This window comes from Nomia melanderi, chromosome 14 (assembly GCF_051020985.1).
Source record: "Nomia melanderi isolate GNS246 chromosome 14, iyNomMela1, whole genome shotgun sequence".
NCBI lineage: Eukaryota > Metazoa > Arthropoda > Insecta > Hymenoptera > Halictidae > Nomia > Nomia melanderi.
This window is the reverse complement of record NC_135012.1, coordinates 11,007,315-11,031,493: the sequence shown is the minus strand read 5'-3', so window position 1 is coordinate 11,031,493 and position 24,179 is coordinate 11,007,315. Positions and strand designations below refer to the sequence as shown.

The 24,179-nt window shown below is 34.8% G+C and overlaps 1 protein-coding gene across 3 annotated transcripts in view; it reads right to left on the bottom strand.

Moving 5' to 3' along the window:
- nAChRa7 (nicotinic acetylcholine receptor alpha7 subunit) overlaps nucleotides 1-24,179 on the bottom strand; it is a 295,344-nt gene that overhangs the window by 87,251 nt on the left and 183,914 nt on the right. For all 3 annotated transcript variants that reach the window (XM_076373959.1, XM_031981243.2, XM_076373960.1), the window contains one exon: nucleotides 6,011-6,055. In XM_076373959.1, coding sequence (XP_076230074.1) covers nucleotides 6,011-6,055 — 45 coding nt within the window. The remainder of the gene's footprint in view (nucleotides 1-6,010; nucleotides 6,056-24,179) is intronic.

Genomic DNA, 24,179 nt, shown 5'->3' with positions numbered 1-24,179 from the left:
GTTAAAGCTCACAGACATGCGAGTACTCCGCCTACTCGAGTCGTGCTCCACTCTTTTCTAGTGGAGGGCAAGAAGTTACACCCCGCCGAGAAGTTCGTTTCTGCAATCATGGACTTTCACGTAACTACGTCCCGCTACGACTGTGTTAAGCGACTGCACTTCAGAACCGCCTCGAAACTACTTCGTTGATGCCGGCCCAATCGAAACCGTTCCGAATACCGAATTCCGCGTACGTAAGCCGCGGACGTGCATAGAACCGGTTCGACCGAGGAACGTTTTTCGGGCTCGATTCAATTCGGCGTGTACGTTGACCGATTATGGATAACCCTTTTGTCCGTGAATGTGTATCTTTTCCCTAAATCAGTGAGAGCGCCGAGAATAGCTGATTTCAAGTGGAATTGAAGCTTTTCAGCGAAAGAAATGAATTGTTTTAAGATTTGCTGCGTATATTTAACAGTAGAATTACCAGATGGCTCAAAACGATCCATTCCTGAATTTTTCTTTTACTATTATTGAAAAAATAATAGATCCTGTATTTCCATGAACTTTCGAGAAACATTATTTCCCTTTTCCAGTTCGCAATAATCGAACTTCCGTTCAATTGAACATAATTCAAATATCGATTTACTTCTATTTCAAAGGATAAAAGGGTGTCTACTGAAGATATCTGTCGCGTTTGAGGTAAATCGGATTATCGGATTATAAGATATCAAGCCCGCCAACTCGAAAAATGTCGTTTTGGGAAAAATGCGATAAAAATTTCATGTAGTGTTTCAGAGCATGCGAGAGACTCTTCGTTTTAAAGCGTATAATCTTGTCAGTTATCCGAACACGTGTAAAATACCTTCAGGTCATTTTTTAAAAAGCATAGAATAACTGGAAAATGCAAAAGAAGAAATTTGCAAATAGATTGATATATAATAATATCGATATAAGTTTAAAAGTTAAGAGAAATTGTTTCTGAGATGAATTGTTTCTGTTTCTAAACATTTTTACATGCCAGAGAAAGGCGAAACGTTCTGAAATATTTTGCGAAATAAATGAAATAATTTGCTAATATCCGTTACAGAGTCGAGAAAGACTGTAAGCAGCGAAGAGGTAAGCTTGGAAGTAAAAAATATTCCCTTGGTGAGTGGCCTGTAAAATATAAGATTTACGAGACACGTAGCAAAGATTCTAGTTACATACGTGTACCATTCGTTCAAGTGTGCTGCGCATGAACAGCTTTCCTACCAACTTGTATATTTTCCTTGCCGAGCTCGTTGTGATTTCTACCCTTAGCACGTAGTAAAGTTCTGAGGAAACAGCAAACTCGCGTGTACCTCTATGTACATACGTATTTGTTTTTCCGTTTCACGTGATTTACAACCTTAACGATGGTAACGTAACTTCCTCACGTCTTTCGGAACGCAAAATATACAAAAACTATCGCAAATACGAAATAAATTGTTTGATAATGATTTACGAGAAAGCGGTTTAGGAAATCTGACTTTTATATTAATCAGTACACATGTACTGTTGATATTTTTTCATCTGTGTTGAATGTACGTTTATATATAATGTATAATTATCTATTATGTAGCTAATAATAACTAGAATAAGATTAATAGGAAACCAACATCGTTTAATTACATGAAACTACTAGGATAATCTAAATTATAGTGAATGGTGAACGTTCGAATGTTCAAATTTACATTTTGATTTAACAGTTTCGTACAGCCAGTATTTTCTAGTGTGTACGAGTATTTAACAACTAATCAACACTGAACCCGTGAACGTGAAATATCGTGCACATATGCAAATTACGGGACACAGATTATATATTCACGTAATATATATTTCTCACACGCCGCAACGTCAGACTTCGGGGATGCAGGAGCTATGTGTGTACTTTACACTTCGTATCTCGAAATCCAAACGACAACTATGCAATGCTGGCGCATGTTGCCTTGCAATTCAACAAATACACAACAAACATTTAGGCAAGACAATTAAGACGTAAACAGTCTTTATCATATTACGAGTTCGTGTGATAAATCCAACATGAAACTTCGTAATTGAGCAGATAATACATGAAGTATGAATTATGTATCAGTTACTTATTAATAGAATTAAAAATTTATACTGTTTTAACTAGTTAAGCTACGGTGAGAAACATTTTGGTTCCTGACCGAGTTTCTAACAAGAGTTACGTGCATTTAAGACATAAATAAACATAAATGTAAGAAAACAATAATATTAACATTAAACGTACCATGAGTTTTAAAACTTGATTTAAAATTTTGCGTGTTTCTTCGTTCATTTAACTTTATATCAATTCCTATACTGTCCGATTAATCGGTTACTGATTTCTGTTTTTCTTTCTGTTTCTGTTCGCAATAGAAAAAATGTATCTAACTTTACCTTTATTTTACAATCATTAATTTGATTTATTGCGGTAGGAATAAGTATGTATAAAGTGTCGGTACATTTAGAAAATAATAGTTGTTACATCAAGAGAATAATGTGACGTTAAAATTAAAATTTTAATGATAAAAATTTCATTCTGGGTCGAACTAATTTCTTATTTTTATGCTGTTGTCAACGCTCGATAGGACTAATTCGTTTAAATCAGTGGAATCGTCATTTCGCCAGCAGGGACACCTGTTACATGATACTATTCCTTATTTGCAACGAATATTTACTTCCGATCAGCCCTTCCTCGTCGGGGCGAGCGTGTGTTGATAGAAATGTCGTCAGAAAATGTAGGGCGTGGTTTCGATATGTGCCAACGTCAAATACATCTTGAATATCTCCGAGTCTTACTTTGGACTCGTTGAATACCTCCGAGACTTATATTCAAAAAGATATCAGCGTTGCGAGTCAAGTGCAGCTGTGCGTTCTGTTGCCGTAGTACATGCACTTGACGCGTGAGAGAGTAGGAGCGAAGAAGGTTAAAAAGTAGGGAACAAAAACTTTTCAACGCCACATGAAAGATTTACATACTTTCTCATCCCTGCGACGAAAATAGTCGCGTTTATCCTTCATTACTGCGCACGGCGCCATAGAGCTGTGCAAATTCTGCCATGAAAGGACTTAAGGGAAATGATGAATTTTTAAAATATTTGACATGTTTACGGAAATTTTGTTCAGCTGAAGCTGGAAATATTTAAAGAATTTATCGCCACGCTGTGGGATAGTTTGTATACGTACGTAAATTGTTAACGGTTTATGAATAGTATTATTGTTTTATTCGTGATTGCTTGTATCATTGTTTTTTAAATACCGAATTCAGTGACACTTATGAATACAGTTTAAATAATATCCTTTTATTTTCATAGAAAGGTGAATTTCTCTAATACTACTAATAACAATAATATTGAATTAGTAATAGAAAATAGCAGGCTTTAAAAGGACAAGGATTATATTATAAACTAAAGTATACTTTCTTTAGATAGATGAAACTTCTCAATTTATGAAAACCGAACACTTGCGATTAAAACATACACACTCATCAATTCGAAAAATTCCAAGTACCAACGAAAGAACGCTTCAATCTTGAAAATATCAATACATCAAGGCGACCATTTTTTTCTGCATGTTCGGAAGCACACAGTTCCGTACTTCAAATATTCAATCCAGTAGAAATTTTAGAGAAGTAGCATTGCTTCCGAAAAAATGGAAAAAGGTGATAGACAAATAAATGGATCAAAAATTGAAATTAAAAATACTGTGCATCTGTTACGGAACAATAAAACGAAAGAGACTTTCCCGACAACCTAATACATCTGAGTCTCGATTTACGCGAATGAGAATCGCGTAAATAGAGTCTATCGGTACAAGAGAAAAAATATAGAGAAGACATTTCAAGCATTCAAATTTCGCGCGCTTCTAAGGCAGTGCTTCTCAAAGGATGCAAAATGTTTCATTCTGCAATTATTAAAAAGATAACAAGCTTCTCTGAGAAATTATCAAAGAAATTGATTTAGCAGCCACGCTGAACTGTAAATCAATTAAAGTCTCGATAGACTCTTGGAGTTTCTACAGAAAAATTTCGAAAAGTCAATTGAACTGTTGGTAGTTTCAGTGTTAAACACTGTTGAACAATGTGTTAAATCGCTGCCTAAAAAGGGGAGTCGCGTTGAAATGCGCCACGCGAAAGGGCCGAGTGTGTTCTTCCGATTGAATGCTGTTCGGAATCGATCTCGCCGGAAAGGCATTCGGCCGTCTGAAATATTAATTTCTAGATCGCTAAACGGCAATCAAGGGCACGCGATTAACTGACACGCGATGCCGCATCTGTTCCGTTGTAATTGTTGACACAGGTCGCAAGCAAGCGAGCTGGGGCGGGGGCAAGGGGCAGCCGGTCGATTTGTCAATCGGGCAAAACATCATCGGGGAATCGTTAACTGCGAATTTGGGTCATTGCAAAGCCGTTCTTGCTATACGGCTCAGCAGAGGTTCTGAATGAGGGCGAGGATTGGCGAGAGAGGCATAAGCCGTTGGAAATGAGCAACGACAAGCGTTTTAAAGCGCGGTTCGAAACCTCCGGAAAGGAAATATTACGGCAGTCTACCCTAATAAGGGCGCGCCACTTCGGTCGCTCTCCTGTCGGGGGGTGTATACCTGTTGCCGTGACTCTATTAATAGTTCCAGTTGATAAGAATCTGTTATGACCACGATTCGAAGTTGGAAATAGTTCCAGCGACCGTAATGCTTCTTTCGCTGGAACTTCGAGCATTTGCATGGCGAACGCCGGCGGTCGTTGTTCGATTTAAACGGCGATCAAATTTCCGTTGTTTAACGCTAGAACTACTGTAACAGTGAAAACGACTGGTTTCAGTCTTCTTGTTTTGCGATTCTTGTTGCTCTGAGGTATAATTGATGACATACAGATTGATTACGAATATTTCATTTGAAATCGGGAGGATTGAGTAATATGTAAGCTGCTCGTTAGCGAAATCGATTGATTCCACCTTCTGAGTTTTTTTAAGATTTATTTTCAATCTTGTTGGGTGTGAACTTGTACTTTTAATATTATTAATATTGTAATTATTATTATAATAAGATATATATACATATTTTTTATTATTATTATACTAAGATATAATTTTTTAAAGCGCGGTACTTTTCCAAATAATTTCCAACGTTCTGTAACAAATTTGTATTGTCATCTCCAGCATGACCTGTGAGAGTCAAGGGTTAAACGCTTAGTTCCAGCGTTAATCTCGCACGAAAGCGCTAATATTTTGACGGCTGGACTCTTGTTTTTCTGATTGGGAATTTTGTATATTTTAGAAAGAGTTATTATGGGGACGAAGGGAAGTTTGGAAAGTAAGCAATAAAAGAAAAATATCGTAGTCTGGAATATAGAAATGCTGTTTACAGTAACATGACTCTATTGTCTTTCATAGATATTATATATTAAATTTTGACAAGTTATACGTTTCTCTGATTTTGTATTTATGAGATGTGTTCGTTACATTTGTACGCGCACTGATATTTTGTTAATATTATATTGATATTTCGTATTTATTACTTGTAGCTTCTCTTGTGCGTGTTAAACATATTTTATAATGTACTTGTTGGATAAAAATATATTTTCTGTCGTACTACTTCTGAACAAATATTTTATTAATATAAAAGCAGGAAAGAATGCGTTCGTATAAAGTATTTGGCGATTGTGTTGGTCAGTCCATTTTTCGATTGCACTTTTCAAATTTCAATTTCAGTTGTTCAAGGATTCTTGAATAATTCCTGTACGACTGTTTACAGTTTCAGATATGATGAAGTGACTCTTCATATGGTTGCAATTTTTGGTTTAAATTCTTTGTGTGTATTTTGATGTATAAATTTATACAAATTGAATAAATTCTTTCCAATATACGACCACTGAGCAATATTAGATTTATTTATTCGTTGGAGTTTAACGATCAGTTATTTTAAAACCCGTTGACTCTCGTTAAAATATATTTTATAACTTTTACACAAATTTCATCAAACATTCATTCCGAAAAGTTTGGGAACTCACCAATTTCAGCCAAAGGTTCGTGATGAGAAGTTGATTCTTCTCGTCCTGAAACATCAAAAACATTTATCTCGTTAATTCATACAATTATTCAGTGTTTTATCAAAAGCAAACTTTAGCTTAATAATCTAATATCAAAGAAAGTTAAGAAAAACATGTTCCATGCCATCAGAAATACGAGTATCTAACCCTAAAACAACCATACCTAACTTCATACTTCATCAATAATTTCATATCTCTTACCAAAATATAGAATTTATTGTATCTTTATTTAACGAACTAATTGAACTAAATTATATAGCTTATAAGTATCTTTAAATTAATTTACATAAACCATCTGAATACTTAAGATTTCTTATATGATTTACTTTTCACCTTCTCCCACAGTGATCCAATGAACAACATACCACTGAGAAAATACAATATTCAAACTATTAATTAATATGTAAATATCAATTCTCGTAGATCATTCTCCAAAGTTAGGAATGAAAGCGGAATTTATATTTTATAAATAATAGAAATAACATAAAATCTATATAAAATTCATTTTTTATGCTCCATGCGTTTGCATTTGTTTTATAAGATATATTCGTACTGTGTAAACGTTACACAAATACTGTTCAAGTCGAAAATCCTAAGGCACGTCAGGTAACATTCATGCTCAGCAGTGTCACCCGAGCGTCTCGCATTCGTGCTGTCTCCGTTGATGCACTGCTCGAGTATCTCGATTTCGTTTCGCCCGACGTTCAAATTGTTAAACGTATCACGTAAAGCAATAGGTTCACGGTGTCGTGCCGAATCGCATTCTTTCTCCTATTACAATCGTCTTTCTTGCATGGAAGAGTTATAGCTATCGCATCTCGGATTTGAAATCTCAAAAAATTATTCAACAAGAGAAATATAAACTATTTTGTAAATCATTTGAAACAAAGATGCATGATTATAAATGAAAATTATATTTCGGTCGATTTTGATTTAAATTTCACACAATTTTCACACAATATCAAAGACATGTTAGACTTCCTTGATTATTAATAAGATAAAAAATATGTTCACAAGTGCATAAAGGAGCGATACATCAAGTGAGACACGTGACGAAGATATTACACCGAGTTTAATAAATACAAAGATATTATTCATTTCTGTTCAGTAGAAATGAAACTCTTTTTTCCTGTTGTGAATATTTAATCTTCAGAGTGAACGTAGATTCGCAATTAACATGAAATTCCTTCAGAGGATTATTAACGACGAAGTAGCTTCTACAGACGTAATTCCGGAAGAATGAATATAATTAATTGACGTTTCATTAAACTTCTGTAATTATCTGAAATAATTCTATTTTAGTACGAGTATAAATTCTCAGCGTTTCAACACATCGCGTACATATAATTTACAAAATAATTTTTCCCCGTTGAATATCGTGTAATAATACATCACTGTTGTCTTGAAAAAAATTAATTAATCAGTTCGCGTAAAAGTTAGTTCTATAATAGTTGTAGCAAAAAGAAAAAGATTTCCGTTGCCCAGCCCTTAATTTCCCGCTGTTCGAAACTGCGCAAAATGCATAATTTTTGTGTTCAACGCCAAGAGAGAATCTATATAGATTGCTGCAAAAGTTTGAGGAATCCGTCGCTCAGTTTGTTATTTTCGTGAAGTTTCACATTTTTAAATTTAGAAAATGCCAACACAATACGATGGAAGATATATCAACGTCGGAGGAAAATATTTTGAAAAACAGTAAAACCATTCGTTCTGAAAATAAATAAAACTACCAGACAGGTCAAAATTTCCAATTCCTGATTTTTCTTTCTGCGATTATTAAAAATATAACAGACATTTCTCTGAGAAATTCTTAAAGAAACTGGTAGGACAATACGCAAATTGAATTGTAAATCAATTAAAGTCTCAATAAACGCACCCTTGAAGTTTCTACAGAAAAACTTGAGAAAATCAATTCAACTGCTCGGTAGTTAGTGTTAATTTTCCCAAATTTCCTACCAGGTGCGAAATTTGATCCCGTCCATTACGAATAAGACGCGCATTCGCGTGTGTTTCATATTAAAATCTGAATGCGACGATAATAACACAGAAACTTTCTAAATGGCCATCTCGGGTATTCCCACATAAATTCCATTTAAAATTTCATTTAGAAGGGACGAACGGGTACGTTCCTGTAATGCCGGTATCCCATTAACTTTAACCAGCACAATGCACTGTGAACTTTCGTAATCATTTTTTCCTTTCAGCTTTGCCGCCGTCCCGCCGAAAAAAAGGAAAGGGAGAAGGGAAGTTCATTTGTGAGGGAAAGCCGCCCTCCGTTTTTTCGACAGGGAAATTTCGCGACGGAGAAATGCAGCCCTCGTCTTCCCCCCTCGTTATCTTATTTATCGAGCCCGGTCGGGATTACTAACTGGGTCGGGGCAATTAATAAAACGCAATAAGCTCGGTAACTCTGTCTTTGCCGGGACCAGCGGCGAGCAGGAAAGAAAATCTCGGACGGTCGTTAATAACGACGAAAAATAGCCCGGCTCGAGGCTACCGCCGCTCAGATATCATTCAGCTTCGACAATTACCTTGTAATCATTTAGCGAATTCCGCGGCGATTTATGATTCGCTTCTCCGCGGATTTCGGACGATCGCATCAATCACGCGAACCAATTACACCGGACTGTCTACATGGTAGATACAGCGGGCGTATTTTATCCTTTAGTACCCAGCTCTTGTACCCTGATTTTTTTTCTGTCACGAATTGTTGATGGCTCGTCGATTAAAGTGACACTCTCGCACGGCGCTGAGTTAAGGGTAATAATATTTTTAGGAGACTGTGGATCTGCGAATTTATGTTTTTAAGATTGTTGGAGATTCAGAAGTATGTTTAGTTATCAACGGAACTTCGTAAGTTTGAGAAACCGTTGATTGCTCGTTGATTAAGGTGACAGTTTTACGTGACGCAGAATTGAAGGTGATGATTGGGATTTATGAATAGAAATATATTGTTTAAAATGTAGCATAGGATTTTTGGAATTTTAATTATTATGTAAACTTCTATTAAAAATGTAAATATTTAATGAATTAACACATCCAAAGTTTAATTCAAATTCTTTCAATTTACTTTTTACAGCTAATTTCGATTGAGATATATTATAATTTTCATTATAACTGAACTCGATATTCTTCGATACAATGGTGAAAGCATAAATGATCATAATGCACAACTGACATTATTTTCATCATTCCGAAACACTATTACACGAATGATTGGGTGCTGGTATTGCCTACTAAAGCAGATTACAGAGCGGTTGAACAAAACTTAAGCTCGGCTTAGCGTTTAGTTTACCGCTGGTTCAGTATCCGCAGTAGTATAAGATTTAAATTGACCCTAAGCTCCCTCTTGTGTATAATGATTACACTGCTACAATGCAGTGTAGATGAGCATTAAAATTAATAGAACACTTGAAACATTAATAGTTGTGATATTCTATCGAACTATGCGGCTGTTTCGGTTTAATTTCGAAACGAACATGAGAAATTAATTTCATTCACAATGAGTGGATGAAATGAATGAGTGAATTTTAAGATTTCGATGATCCGAATTTACTTAAAAAATACTTAAAATATTTTAATCCCTGCAAACCGAACGAAGAAAATAAAAAAGAATTGTATAAATTAAATTTAACTATACAAAATAATTATGAATTAATCAACCAAGAACACAATACTTATAATTACTACTGAAAACCATTATAAGAAAAATGTATTCTTCTTCTGTTGTACAATAAATTAATCTTACGAAGGTACTGTTCAAAATTCGAAATATAAATTTATTATTATCTTATCGGTGTGTATACACCATGAAACAATGTGACATCTTATTGATCACAGTAGTAATCCCTACTATTTAAAATATAAAATTCATCAAACTTATATATTCCGTAATTAAGAAATCCAACAAATAAATAAATTTGCTATTCACCCCTTGCCTTATGTCATCGAGTCAGATTCGATAAAAATTTCACATTGAATTTAACAAAACAAGATCTTATTTCCTTTTCTCCAATATAAATTAAATATCACTTACTTATTATCAATCGTTAACTTCTATAGAAAACATAGAATGAACAATAAATTCTTTTTCTGCTGTAACAGATTATTCACCATAAAGTATCTTGATCAAGCAGAATTGCGAAAGAAATCATAGGTCAGGGGGTTAATTACAGAATGAATATGAACACTTCTTTTCCATCCGGGATGTTCAGTATGTGTCGCCCTATCTCTCTGCTGATTACAGCCATTTTACGGTGGTTTCCTCCGTTGACCCGTCACCATATATCGCGAAGTTAACAATTGGTGCTTCATCCTACTTCACGACGTCGAGCGCGGATGTTTCTGCTGTGTCGGTCCATTCCCTGGAAAACTACGCAGGGGTAGATATCCGGCTTATCCTTTCACCTGACTACGAGATAAACTGTTTTTCGATAATTGGATCTTATCGTTTGCTTTCACCTCTTTCAATGGGCCCGCGGAAACCATTCGAAACCCCGGTTTAAATCTTTGCGGCTGCACCCAACGGTTGCTGCATAATTTACCATGTCGTTACAACTTCTCATCCCTATCGGGATTTTAAACTTCACACGTTGCCTGCGGCCACTTGCGATCACTTCACCCTTTTGTTCCTGAATATGTATATTTTTGATATGAATTTCTTTATCGAGACTTACGGCTGCGCAATAATCAGCTAAAACACATGTATCGCTGATTAGGATTTTAGGATTAGCGTTTAAGATTTCAACTAAAAAAAGTAAAGAATCAATCGAGCGCACTGACGATAAAATTTCAAAAAGTTCGGAAATTGGAGTTAACTGGTTTGGCCGATGAGCAGCTAGAGAAAACTGTTTGGAACAGACTATCATTTAGAATTTCTAATTATACAGTTACACTGGATGCACATGTTCGAAACAGTTAATGAAACAATTCAGTATACCGTAAGCAGCTTTGTCACACACTCACGGGAACCAGGCACATTCACTTGATCCCATTTACCTAATCCACACTGGATGCGCGTAGTTAAATGTAATTGCAACTCATGTACAATTAAAAGTTGAACGTTATTACGAAAGGGATAAACAGATTAAATGCATGCTAAGAAACAGAAGTCGTTCAAGATATTCACACGAGTTTTGAACTGATGCGAAGGGATGTTCGGCTGGTTTCGCTGCCATCGCATCGCGTGACCATTAATTAAGCATAGCATTGTACAGTTGCACCGCAGGAGGTGTTCTGTGTTCTTTAATTAAGCGAAATGAGTCCCATTACTGTTGCACGGTGGAACTTTCAAATTCATTTAGGGAACGACCGCCAAGCAGACTATTTATCTATATTTGTCTGGAGATAAAAGTCCCGGAAGATCGCGTGTGAACAGGTAGAGCGTGTTTTCTCGCATTTCACGTCAACGCTGCCTAAAGAAGATATTATGCTTGTAACTTGTTGGTGTGCCTGTGTGGTATGAGCGAGGATGAACACGTCTGCAAATGGCCGTAACAAATCTTCGGGAGTATCCCCACGAATAACCTCGAAAATCAACAGTTCTTTCTCTAACCCTTTGCACTGCAGAGGCGTCTATGAGTCGCCAATTAATTTGACACAGTACAATTGTGAAGCTTGATATTTAGTATTAAATTTTGTACAATGCATCAATATGTGAAATACTGAAATGAAATAGTTTTCGTAGTAAGATCGGTTTCAGAAAATGTTGAGTATTTCCAGTGGAAAACTTCTGGAGTGATAAGGGTTAATCTCTTTATTACCCTATCGTATGGTATCAAACTCTTTGTGAATATTTTAAATTGAATTTGACAAATTTAAATGTTACTTACTTTTTTGATTATATATGTATATTTAAATTCTCCCTTTCTAATAAATCCAAGCTAGCACCAAAACAACCATCAGATAATATACTACACTCATCGATTTAACCCAAAAAACAAGGGACTCGATTATATAATCCCATTCACAAAATTCCAATCGAGAAGCCGTAGCGGAAGTCGTCGCGTCGCGCGCAGAGACATCGTCAACATTACACTCGGCAGATAAATGTCGGCTCCTCGAAAATTTCGAGTGACTTAAGACTTCAGCGCGAATCAGCATTGCAAATTTCATAAGGAGTTGCGAAACTCTGATACCCTTTCACCTGACCGCAAAACGCTCGAGCGTCGAAAGCGTGTTGTGCCGCGGAACGGGGATTTCGACGTTAAATCAATATCCGGCGTACGAAGTAAGCGATGGAAACGAGGATAAATGAAATTTCTGTCGCTCTACTAAAATTCTTTGATGCTTCTTTCGCGACCTCTCCCCTCCCTCCCCTCTCTCCTACCTTACCATCGCTCTTTTTCTCTTTCGCTCTCTTGTTATTTGGACGTGGTCCAACGTGTCCCGCTATTTCTTCTCATCCCGAGTCTTTAGAAATTTTCGAGCGTCCTAAGGCAAAGACTTGGAAGTTTAACGAGATGGTGACTTCAACATCACCGCACGTTCATCTTCGGGTAATGAGAGAGAAAAAAGTTTGACCACGACGTGCCGGCACGGATCGCCGAGAATTGCCCGCGCTGCCAAGAACTCTGACAAACGAAAAACTCGTTTATCTCTCGCTTCGCTTCCTGCGCTTTTTCTGGTCACTTGGCAACGCCGGGGACCGGCCTTAGGAGGCCGGTTTTGCCGCCGATGCAAATTGATAGGAGCGCCTCGCGTGGACCGCTGAACCTTGGCTTGTACGGGGCATGCGCCGTACAATTTATACGTGGACGCCTGTAAATTACACTTTTCCTTCTAGCCCAGTAATTACCGCTCATTAACCAGTTAAGGTAAAAGCACCAGTTGCTCAGTTAAGAAAATTTCCTGCGTGAACGACAGTAAACACTTGATTCTGTATGAAACAGAGATTCTCTGCGTGAACATTCTGTTTGAACTACTTACATTGTGTGACGAAGTGAATCTTTTCGAAATAGTTATATTTTCAAAATTTTATACACAGTTTTTATTTTTTTTTATGGACATATTTAATTCTAAATAATCTCAATGATTAGTAATTATAACCACAGATAATTTTAAACAGCTCTGATGGAAATGTTTATTACGTTTAAATGATTACATTCCTATGATAATGCTTATGTTCTGATATGGTGTAAGATACTGTATAAATTATCAAATCAATTTTTAAAAACATTAAATTATTAAACAAATTGTTTCATTATATATAACATGTAGTTCAGTATGCATTATGCATAACAGTTATAATAAAAATTTACATTACCAAGTCAAAACAGATTTAAAATAAATCTATCGATTATATTAAAATATATTACTACATTACAACTATAATATACATAAAATAACCGTATTAAAATAATGTTATTCAAATGATCTGGAATTATTCTTATGTCCAGATAAAGAGTAATTTATTCTATAAGTTGGAATTAACTTTTTGTCGTCAAGACATATTAAAAAGTAAACAGTACTAAACAGAGGTTACTAAATTAGTAAATCAATTTTAAAACAAACCAAATTATTAAACAAGTTATAGTTTTGTGTATAATATGCACTTGTATTATGTATAATAACAAATGTGTACACTAATAAATTATATCATTAAATCAGTAAAAATTTTAAATAGCATGAATGATAGAAGATGTTATAGTAGAATAAATGTCTCTACTCTCAGATCAACAAAAAGCATTTTAATATTAAAAAGTAGAATTCGAATCCTCTGCGTCCAGCGATGTGCTCAGATCACTACGAATTTACGGAATCGGGAAGAACGTGCAGAATTTGTTCTGGCGAACGGAACATCGCCGCAAGAGCATTGCGGTCATTTCAATCACCGCCCACAAGATCTGTAACATGCACCGGAGAACCTTGATATCGCCAATTGACACGTGTACCTACTCCTTGCGCAGTTCTCCGTGACCTAAATTATTATTCTTCCTGGTTAGAGGAATTCATTCTTTATCGGACTCGCATCGATCCCAAGAAATATATGGTACCACTGAACGACACTGGCGTAACCGCTAATTGCCAGTTACACGTCTTTCCCCAAGAAATATGCAGATTGCTTCGTTATTAGTTGCACGGACAATAAGGTTGTAATTCGCGATTAATAAAGTATGCAAAAGTCAAAGATAAATTTGTTGGTAATCAGCATTTTCTGTTACCCGAAGATTTATGTAATATCCGTATATTTGCTTAATTTGTGTTTAGTAATTAATGAATAAATACAGTCGATTAATAAGGTACACGTATGGATGATTTAGGATAAAATTATAGACATTTTCTGTTACCTGGAACTTTATTTAATACATGAGTATTCCTGCTTAATTTACATTTAATAATTAATGATAAATAAATGCTGAAATAATTCTCGATTAATAAGGTGTATACATGGATAGTTTGGAATGAAATTCTTGTGAATACACGTTTGCTGCGTTATTCGAAAATTTGTTTAGTACGCGAGTATTCGTCCTTATGTTACACCAAACGAAACAGGTGCATAATGAACGGCTATGTTCGCCGAGTTCTATTCAATATCATGTGCGCCCGAAGCATATTCAAGTTCAATTTTCTTGGGAACGGGGATTTCCATTCAGGAATCTCATTTCAGATTTTCGATTTACTTTTCCGTGCAGAATCATCTTCTTGTTCATTGTATCGTCCATAATGGATCACGTAGGATATATCGCGAATATTCACACGGAGAAGAAATTTTTCGTTACTTTCAGCGCTGCGAGATCTGTTACATATTTTATTATTAAATCTTTCAACTAAATTGCATACTGCATAAGGACTCCGTGACGTCGAGAGTCTCGTAAATAATTTATATATGTTCTAGATTTTTATGTCATTATATTTCGATTATTGCGTACACAAGAATTGCACATTATATGCAGTTTATTAACATTTCCTCCAACTTTTTCAATAAAGTAATGGATTCTTATAAATATTCTTATAAGTATATTTTTTAAATTTCACGTCAAGAGAGTTAAATAGTAGTTAGCATCGGTTTTGTGATTTGCAGTCTTAGAATCAGATTAATTTATATGCTACTAAACGTGACTTTAGAACGAGAGTCACAGTATAATAGAACGAAATTTGGCGGAAACGACACTTGTAAGTTATCGAGTGAAAAAGTGAGACCGGAATCCTACGTAATTTCCAAATCAATGGGTATTGCCTCGCAAAGCCGTCAAGTCGACTTTGCAAGGAATTTGTGACTCGAATCTTTTGAAACTCCTGCGGCGGCTTGAATCGCAAATTCGTCTCCAGCACGCCGCATATTCGACTCGCCGTACCGCTGAATACATATAGGGGATGTCTCAGAAACATGGATCATTCGGAACGACGTTCTTCGCACAAATATAAATATAAAGTGTATTTATTAGCTTCGAAGTTCAGGACTTTTTTCTGAGACGTTAACAGTTGAAAATTCGAGGTTCAAATTTGTATAATTCAACTTATTCGTATAATCAAAAAAACACAATGTTATCATATAGATAAATGATAATATGAATATGATATGAATATGAATAATATTTAAATATTTATTTTTTATTGTTCTTAACGTTTAATATTTTTATTTTTATTTTTATTAATGTGTTAGATACACGTATGAAAGCTTTTATGTGTAGACTCTATTATAAAATAACGTAGGATAAATATATAATAATCTCTTTAGTAGTGCATTCACAATTATAAAATAAGTTTCAATGCATCTGTACTATTCTCAACAAAGTATATTTATTATTAGTGCAATAATTAGATGATTAAACATCAGTGCCATCAATTTTTCTAATGTCTGCTAATCCAACATTTCATTCCTATTATTTAATGCACTAACAGTGAAAGATTGTTGAACGGTATATACAGCAGAATAAAATATATTTTTATCAGAAATAAAAGGTAATTCATTTTCATATATAAATCCTTGCGATATTCATGTATTCGGTAATATATTTTAATTACGGTGATTAACCACCATTTGTACGTCGCGGTCACTTCAGTCTTCGCAATCAAAATGGATTAAAGCGTGCAAAATTAATTCGATAACGGAAACATATCGGTACGCGGTTCGAAGTCAGTATAACGAAAAATGATAGTTTGAGTAGCTGCGTTCAGTCCCGCAGTTCCTGTAACACCGGTACAAGATTTATGACAAGGCGAAATACGAATTTCGCTTTGCAGGTGGCTACACGCGTGGTTGTTCCCCAAAGCGTTTCGCCGACCGTCAGTAACCTATTGTGACCTACCCGACGGTAACTCTGGCCAAAGATAGGATTTACACGTGAGCATCTTTTTTGCGAATCTGCAGGAAAATCTTCTGACAGTAACATCTGGCGACCACATGTTGCGAGTATTACGGAAATGAAACGTATTCGTCTTAGTTCTTGCCAGTCAAAAGTCAAAATATCGCTGCCCCTCGAATTGAAACAATTATACGCATTGTTATTGTTAAACTGTGCGTCGTTACGTAAATTCAAATTTTTAAGAATATAATTAGAATGGTGCAATTACAATGGAAAATAGTTTTCACAGAAATATTATAAATTCAAATACGTAAATTCAAATTTTTAAGAATATAATTAGAATGGTGTGATTACAGTGGAAAATAGTTTTCAGAAATACTATAAAAGTCAGTACACTTTGGATATTTTACAGTTTTTCGAATCTGTATAATTTTGCAGATTCAAATTTCCTATAAATGCATGGGTATCTATAATTTAGTTGTTGTGATGCTAGAAGTAAATGTAACATTAAGTAACTAAGTAACTAACTAAGTAACATTAAGTTTTGATACAATTTATTCTAATTGTAAATTACTGACACGTCTGAAGAATACTAGAATGAAAAGCATAAATTACAGAATTCTGGAAACAATATCTGTTCTCATTTGTCAAAATATGGATGTGGAACACTTCACGAATAATACTCGTTCATCGTTTTCAATTATTACGCTTACAGGGTAACTGTTGTTTGATTTAAACATTTTCATTATTATCGTCGGCTTGTTATTGTTCAATAATTATTTAACGTTTACAACGAAAGTTATGGATACATATGGAAAACATATTAAATTATTATATTTACATAGAATGTTGTAGAGATTGAATATTTGAACAATTGAAAATTTGTGTAATTCTAACTTCTTCAGAATTCAAATTAGAATTAAAATACTAACACACACTGGAACAATAAACTTTGGTGTGCCTTACAAAGCAGGCCAACAGTCCATTCTACCTTTATGCAAATGGGGCCGCTTTAACATTAGAAAGACCAACAATAAGCCCTGAAACTTAACAACATATTTGCATACACGATCGTTTAATTCTTTTATATACGTAACATATGTATACATATATAATATTAATAATATATATATTATTAAACGATATATTGTATTTGATATATTATATATTAGATTATATACTATTTTTTCAGAATAATAATTCTTTTGTCTAAACACAATTTTTAAATACGAATTTCGAAGAAGAAAGCAAAGGTAAAACACTTTTTAAATACTTTGATCATGGAAAATAATATATTCCATGTTGTATGTTAATTGATGCTTCGTAAAGTTACATGTTTAAATCTAGAAATGCTTCATACATTCTAAATTTGAGTTTGTCACCTACAACCCTTAACACTCCCTCTTACGTCGACGTCAATTCTCGAGTGCAATTGTTGTAAGACACTTCGGCACCTGCACAAGTTCACAATTTAACTTTGCTTTTAAAGAACATTCTAATTGCCGCAATTAGTTACAAGTATTTACGTTAAAAGTAATCTATGTAGTATATGCTCGAGAACTACAATTAAGCATAAGTATTTTAACACTGAGACTTTCAGCTTAACGCCAGAACTGCCAACGGCAAGCGCAAGTTTCTAAGTATATGAAACGCGCGACAAGTTAAGTGTTAAGTGTGCAACGTTGGACAGGTAAAGTGCAGCTATCCATGCATCGGTAGTATGTCAATATAATATTAACAACATTATTTACGTATCGTACAAAAAGGAGTTTCTCAGAATTTAGAATAATATTTAAAGAAACTGTTATATTAGTAAGTTTTGTTAATAGAAATAGATTATAGAAATAGATATGCTAATAATTTTTGTTAGGAATGGTTACGTTGATGGTTCATTTAATAGAGATAATAATATTAATATTTGTTAATAAAATTTGTTACGTTAAAAGATGTTTTAATAGAAATACTTATAGTAATAGAATCCGTTAACAGAAATAGTGACGTTGGCAGTTCTTTTAATAAAAACACACATGCTAATAGTTAATAGTTTTTATTAATAGAAGTATTCGTAGTATTTGTTATCAGTTGACATTATTGTTCCATCAGAAGGGAATTAACGGAAGAATGAATGCCGGTTATAGGATAACTCTATCGATTTATCGTTGTCCATTTCACAGAAAACAACAGTGCAATACGCTATCAATAAATAAATGCCTCGTTGGCATCGTGCGAGCAGCAGACAATCATTCACGTCGAGAATCTCACCGCTGTCTAAGCGATGCAGAGAATTGTCGATGCTCCGCTGCTGTGGATAAGTGGACGTATTTATATGAAGTGCGTTTTTCAATAAGGTACGTTTCTAAATGAAAATGAAATTAAAAAGGCTCTTCACCTTTTGTCTACCATCGTACTATACACGAAACTCGAATTCAGTATTTATTTCCACTAATTGAGACACAATCTTCTAATAAAAGAACATGTTCTCTGGTTTAATTGAAGATTCAGATATATTCTTGAATTCTCTTTTATAAAAATCCGATCATACCTTTACCTCTTACATATAAGTTGTTGATTCGTAGGCAATCTAACATACCCTTCGAAACAATTGTGTTTTAAATTTAATTATTGAAAAATAACTGTATAAAACTCTATAAATATATTCATAATCGTTTCCTCTCATTATTTCATATAAATTTGCAATTCACATTATATAAACTGAAGCTAACTAGGAAATATAATCATTCCTATTCCTACGTGTTTTTAATATTTTCATTAACATTTCTTTAAAGAAATTAGATGCAATCTGTATCCAGAAATGTTCCACTAGCATTTTCAAACTGCCCTAAGGATAAAGACTGCGCCTAGGTGATTTAAAAGAGTGAACCTTAATCGCGAGAGGGAAATCATCATCGAAATTGCACCAACTCCATTTAGCAGATTAGCTACCAGAGTGAGAGCGTTAGGCCAACTGTTTCTACCAATTCGGAAGCGATTGCAGCCCCCGCAAGCCCAACTTCATCATACTTCATCATCGGATGAGAGTTTCACGTAAGCAAGCATCCTAACAACTCTAATCATCCTAAGCTCAGCTTTCCTGAAAACGTCCCTCGCAACAACCGTCGGCCCAAGAGGCTACTCCTCTCGTCAGGTGTTATCTACAAACAAAACTAGCCTGCCCATGGGAAACGCAAGGTGCGGCATCAATTTCGCCCGTAACACTATTTTTACCAAAGGTGCCGCGAGACACCCTTTATCTTAAAATTATTTTTCAAGCGCAATCATTTTTCAACTGACTTTTAGACTTTAAAAAAGATACAAATTAATAAAGATAATATATATCTTATTAACGCGTAATAAAATCAAACGATGAAGTACATATTCGTCGATACAAAATGTCAAATGAAAAACTAAAGCATAACAAAGAAGAATTATATGTTTATCTGAGAAAATGAATAATTGGTTGTTTTAAGAATTAGTGGAATTTTGAGTTCCAAGATAATGTTTACACTCGTCGAACACAGTTAACTGGTTAGAACGATAGAATTCTAGAAAAAGTGATTGCACATCTAAGCTGATGTGTACTCATCTAGACATGTCGAACAGAAGTATTAGAGGAAAAAGGGAAGAGGGAAATAGAACGACTCCTCTCAGGCAAAAAAGTAAATCAAGTAGCGTAAATGGACGAGTGGGAAGATCGTGGCCCCTGACATACTAAAGATCACGAACTGATACTTCTCCTCTCGACGACCAGCAAGTTCCGTCCGCAAAAACTGCTGCGCGAATCTCTCCAGAGCTTACCGGACTTCACCGAAGATGTCTCTAAGGAGTCCAGTGTCAGTTCCATCGGATCCCGGTTAGAGCCAAGGAATCTGGTACTCCGCCACCCCCTTACACCGTGGGAACGAAGGGAAAATGATGGCTACCGAGGGCCCACCGGACTCTATTGAAGTTTGCGAACAAACATTAGCTTCATCAGGGGCCTACGAGAATCACGATCTCAGCACAATTATCCGAGCGTTGAACATCGGTTCTATTAGAGACCCATTTCATTGAGTTAGGCTATTTGCGTCGTTAAATCGTTCGATTCTCTTAGCAATGAGGAAAGCAGGATTGCAAGCAAGATAAAAACTATTCCTAATTATTACTGCAACTATAAGTGTAAAAACTATCAAATTAATTGTACGGTGTAAGATAACAAAGATGTTAGTGTTTAAAATTTGAGAAAATTCGAAAGTAAATAATGTGGGTAATTTTGCGAAAAATGCAGTCTTTTTAATAGTTTCTTTAATCAAAAACTTTTTTTATCTAAAGTATATCAATATTCTCCCATCTTTTTGGTAGATTCTAATGTTCCTCTTGAATGCATTTATCTCTTACGAAAAATAGAATGCATACAATTAAGAAGATCGTACAATTTATGAGCTTGTCCAGTACATAATTATAAATATCTGTCGCAGTATGTGTCGTTACCGTATAAATTCACACTTGTCTCTCCAGCAGTTGACCGCATAACAATCGGACCTTAAATTATCGTCGACAGTCCGCGCGGTATTTGTAGGACGCGTGCAGCGTTTCTTAAAGCTTTGTGGGTCAGGATGCATTGTTTGTCAGATTGGATGCTGGGGGTGTGTATTGGCAGCGGTATGCACATTCGTGTAACTGCGAAGCAATAGCATAACGTGTTGTAGTAGTCATTTGAGGAATGCCATAACGTCGCGTGGTCAATTTGCATTCTCAGCTATGATAGCGCGGCGATCAAAGGATCAAATGACCTCCATTCTGTGGACAGCGATCCGCCTTCAATTATTGCTGAAATATTTTGAGCTCGTCGTGTCTTGTGTTGCATCGACCGCACCGTCAAAACACGAATTAGGTCAATCGATAAATAACGTCTTGTTTTAAATAAACAGAAATATTTATTGAACGAAAACTTGAAAGTTACCCAAATGATGAAGCATTATGAATCAAATGATGAAGCAAGCAGAATTATTATTTTTTTAACGTGTAACATTAATTTTAACGTTAATTGCAACATCAAGATTTATAGTATCAATATAAGTTTATAGTTTACAATTTTTAAACGAATTTAATATCGCCCTCGAAAATACTTCAATTAATACAAAATTGTTTCTATTAAATTTTCCTGTTTCTAGATGGTTACAGATTAAAGGATATTTTTACTTGAATGTTGTATTGCGTTGACTTGAACTGTCTGAAAACTTGAAGACCGTTCTTAAAATATGTCCACCTAGACAATGTAGGGTGATTCTGGAAACTGGGGCAAGATATGATTCTTATTCAAGCAAAAATGGAGAAAAATGGTGATAGAAAAAGTTGTATATTTCAAGAGAGTCTATGTTGCCAGACTGAAGTTTTACGTGGACTATTTACGATGGAGTCATAATATACAACTGTATGTTACTGTCAAACAAAGCAGTACCTTCTTTTGCATAAAGTGTTTCATCTAGGAATTGCGTGCATATGAAATTTGATTTTATCTTCTACGTTTATAATTGCTACCTTGACAAACGTTGAGCATACCTACTACCATACATTAAAAAATCAATTATTTACAAACTATTGTATTCAATACTTTCATTAATGTTCAACGAACATGAATTTCAAAACAAACACGACTAGTGACAACGATAAACAGCTAGCGTTACGTTCACACAGAAAATGGGAAACTGTTTCTACAATGATCCCTTGCAGACCGTTAAATCTTATTCGAAGTTGAAGCAAAAACTTGTAAATTATTATTAATGGAGTTCTTTATATACAAAGAGATCCTTGGAGCTGAAGATTTGTAATGAAAAAGTTTCCTTATAGCTTTGAGTCACAATGCAATTCTCTGCGAAGTGCATTTGAAGCAGGTAAACTACATAGACAGGCATTTCAACGAAACATGAAGCAGGGAAACTCTTAAAAGTTTACTTTTACTTTAAAGAGTTAAGTAAGGACATCCCTAGGGTGTATTTTTTTAATAGAGTCACATTTGAGCTATTAGTGTGTCAGACAACTGACGTTTCAGTATGGTGATTTCGCTTTCTTCTTTCATGACGATTTGGACATTTTTGTACCACGACAGTTAATTAAATTTGGAATATTGAAATGATGCTGAAACAGTTTACTATCGTTGCTTTTACGATAGTAAACTATAATCATAATTAATTATCATTTGCCGTTATCTTCAATAAGATTTTTAATATTACAGAAAGGTACGCACATTGAAAAGCAATACTAAATTATTACATAACGGATTTTATATATTTATGGTATACGCAAATATAAAAACACTCTGTGAAATTTAATAAAATAATTTTCCTTTCCTTTGGCTAACAAAAAATTGAAATTTGTATAAATGTCTGCTGTGCAGGAATTATTGTTTCAAGATAATACGTAATCAAGGAAATACTTAATGTTTTGATATTTCATTTCCCTTACACAAAATTATTTATTAAAATAAGTTGAACGTGAATTATTTTTATGCTCTATGTTACTACAAAAGTGATTCGGTTATGTTTTTCAAGGTGTCGTAATACCTATATAATTTCACAGAAGAATGAATAGAAGATTCTTCATTCTCTTATTGAATAAAACTGATAATAAAGTTGATTGTTTGATTTTCCAATCACAATCCTGTCTTGAGCCTCAGCCAAGGCGTCCTGTCAATATCGAATTATTCCCGGGAGCCGTGAACTTTGCTTCAGAGACTGTCACTTTAGTTGTACGAAATCTCTTCAATAATTATTCTCGACGAACTGTTAACCCGTTGAATATATGTCAATTATGTAAAATATTATTTCAATTCTCAAATACATATAATTTCTTTAATTTCGATCGACCTATACAGTCTTTGTCATTAAATATATTATCACAGTTATATCTACAATCGATAAGAAAGCAGTAAAGTGCATCTGTGACTTCCCTTTTCAGTGTATTATTTATTTATATATTATTATTGCTTCGAGTTCCTGGTAATATCAGCGACACAAAGCTTCGAGTGCAATGGGCTAGAAATAAATAGTTCAATTCTCTAAAATTCGCAGGATTAACGCCATCTAAAGCAATCGCGACTACGCGAATACGTGCAAGCGTTCCCGACTCTTGTCGAAACATTCCACTTAATTTCTATAATTCATAATCTGTGCTTATGCATGTTACACGGGGTTTCATATAAACTTTCTACCGAACACGTTCAGCAACGCGGATACGGGTTTCAATTTATTGTAGGAGTATAGGAAGTTGGTTCTCGGAGCCTTCCAGCTTTCATGTTTCGGGCCCTGGTCACAGGAGAGACGGGAATGTCGATTGATTTACAGTTTTAATGGGTTCCGCAAGTTAGGAAATGCAAGTAGCGGTAGCTGGTAACGCGGGGACTGTTACGAATTACATTTAGGAAAGTGAGGTCTGTCACACGGGCTCCGGAGCTCCTTGAAATACGAGGAGCTTAGGTCCTATTAAATGTTGCATGAAACGCTCTTAAATCGTACTTGTTGTGCCGCGTGGGAACGGCTTACGTGATATCGTTAAAAAATCCTCATCTTACACATGCCTACGTACTACGCGAAGATCCAATTTTAATTATGTCTTGTTTTTTCAATCTAAAATCAAGGATCGCCTATATTTTGTATAAGATGCTGGGAGGAGGATTTAATATTTAATGGATTTATAATGATTGAGAGAGGTCAAAAATTCTGATCTAAAGAAGATCTTAGAAATAATCTTTTAGATGAGAAAAATGAATTTTTCAGTGAGTCTTAAATCTTTCAATTGCAAACTCGTAAATTAATTTTACCGACCAGTATCATTATGTGTTCCAAAATGAACCTTTTTAATAATTCCAGTATGTAAGTCGTTTCCATGAGAAAAATATGAAATTGACA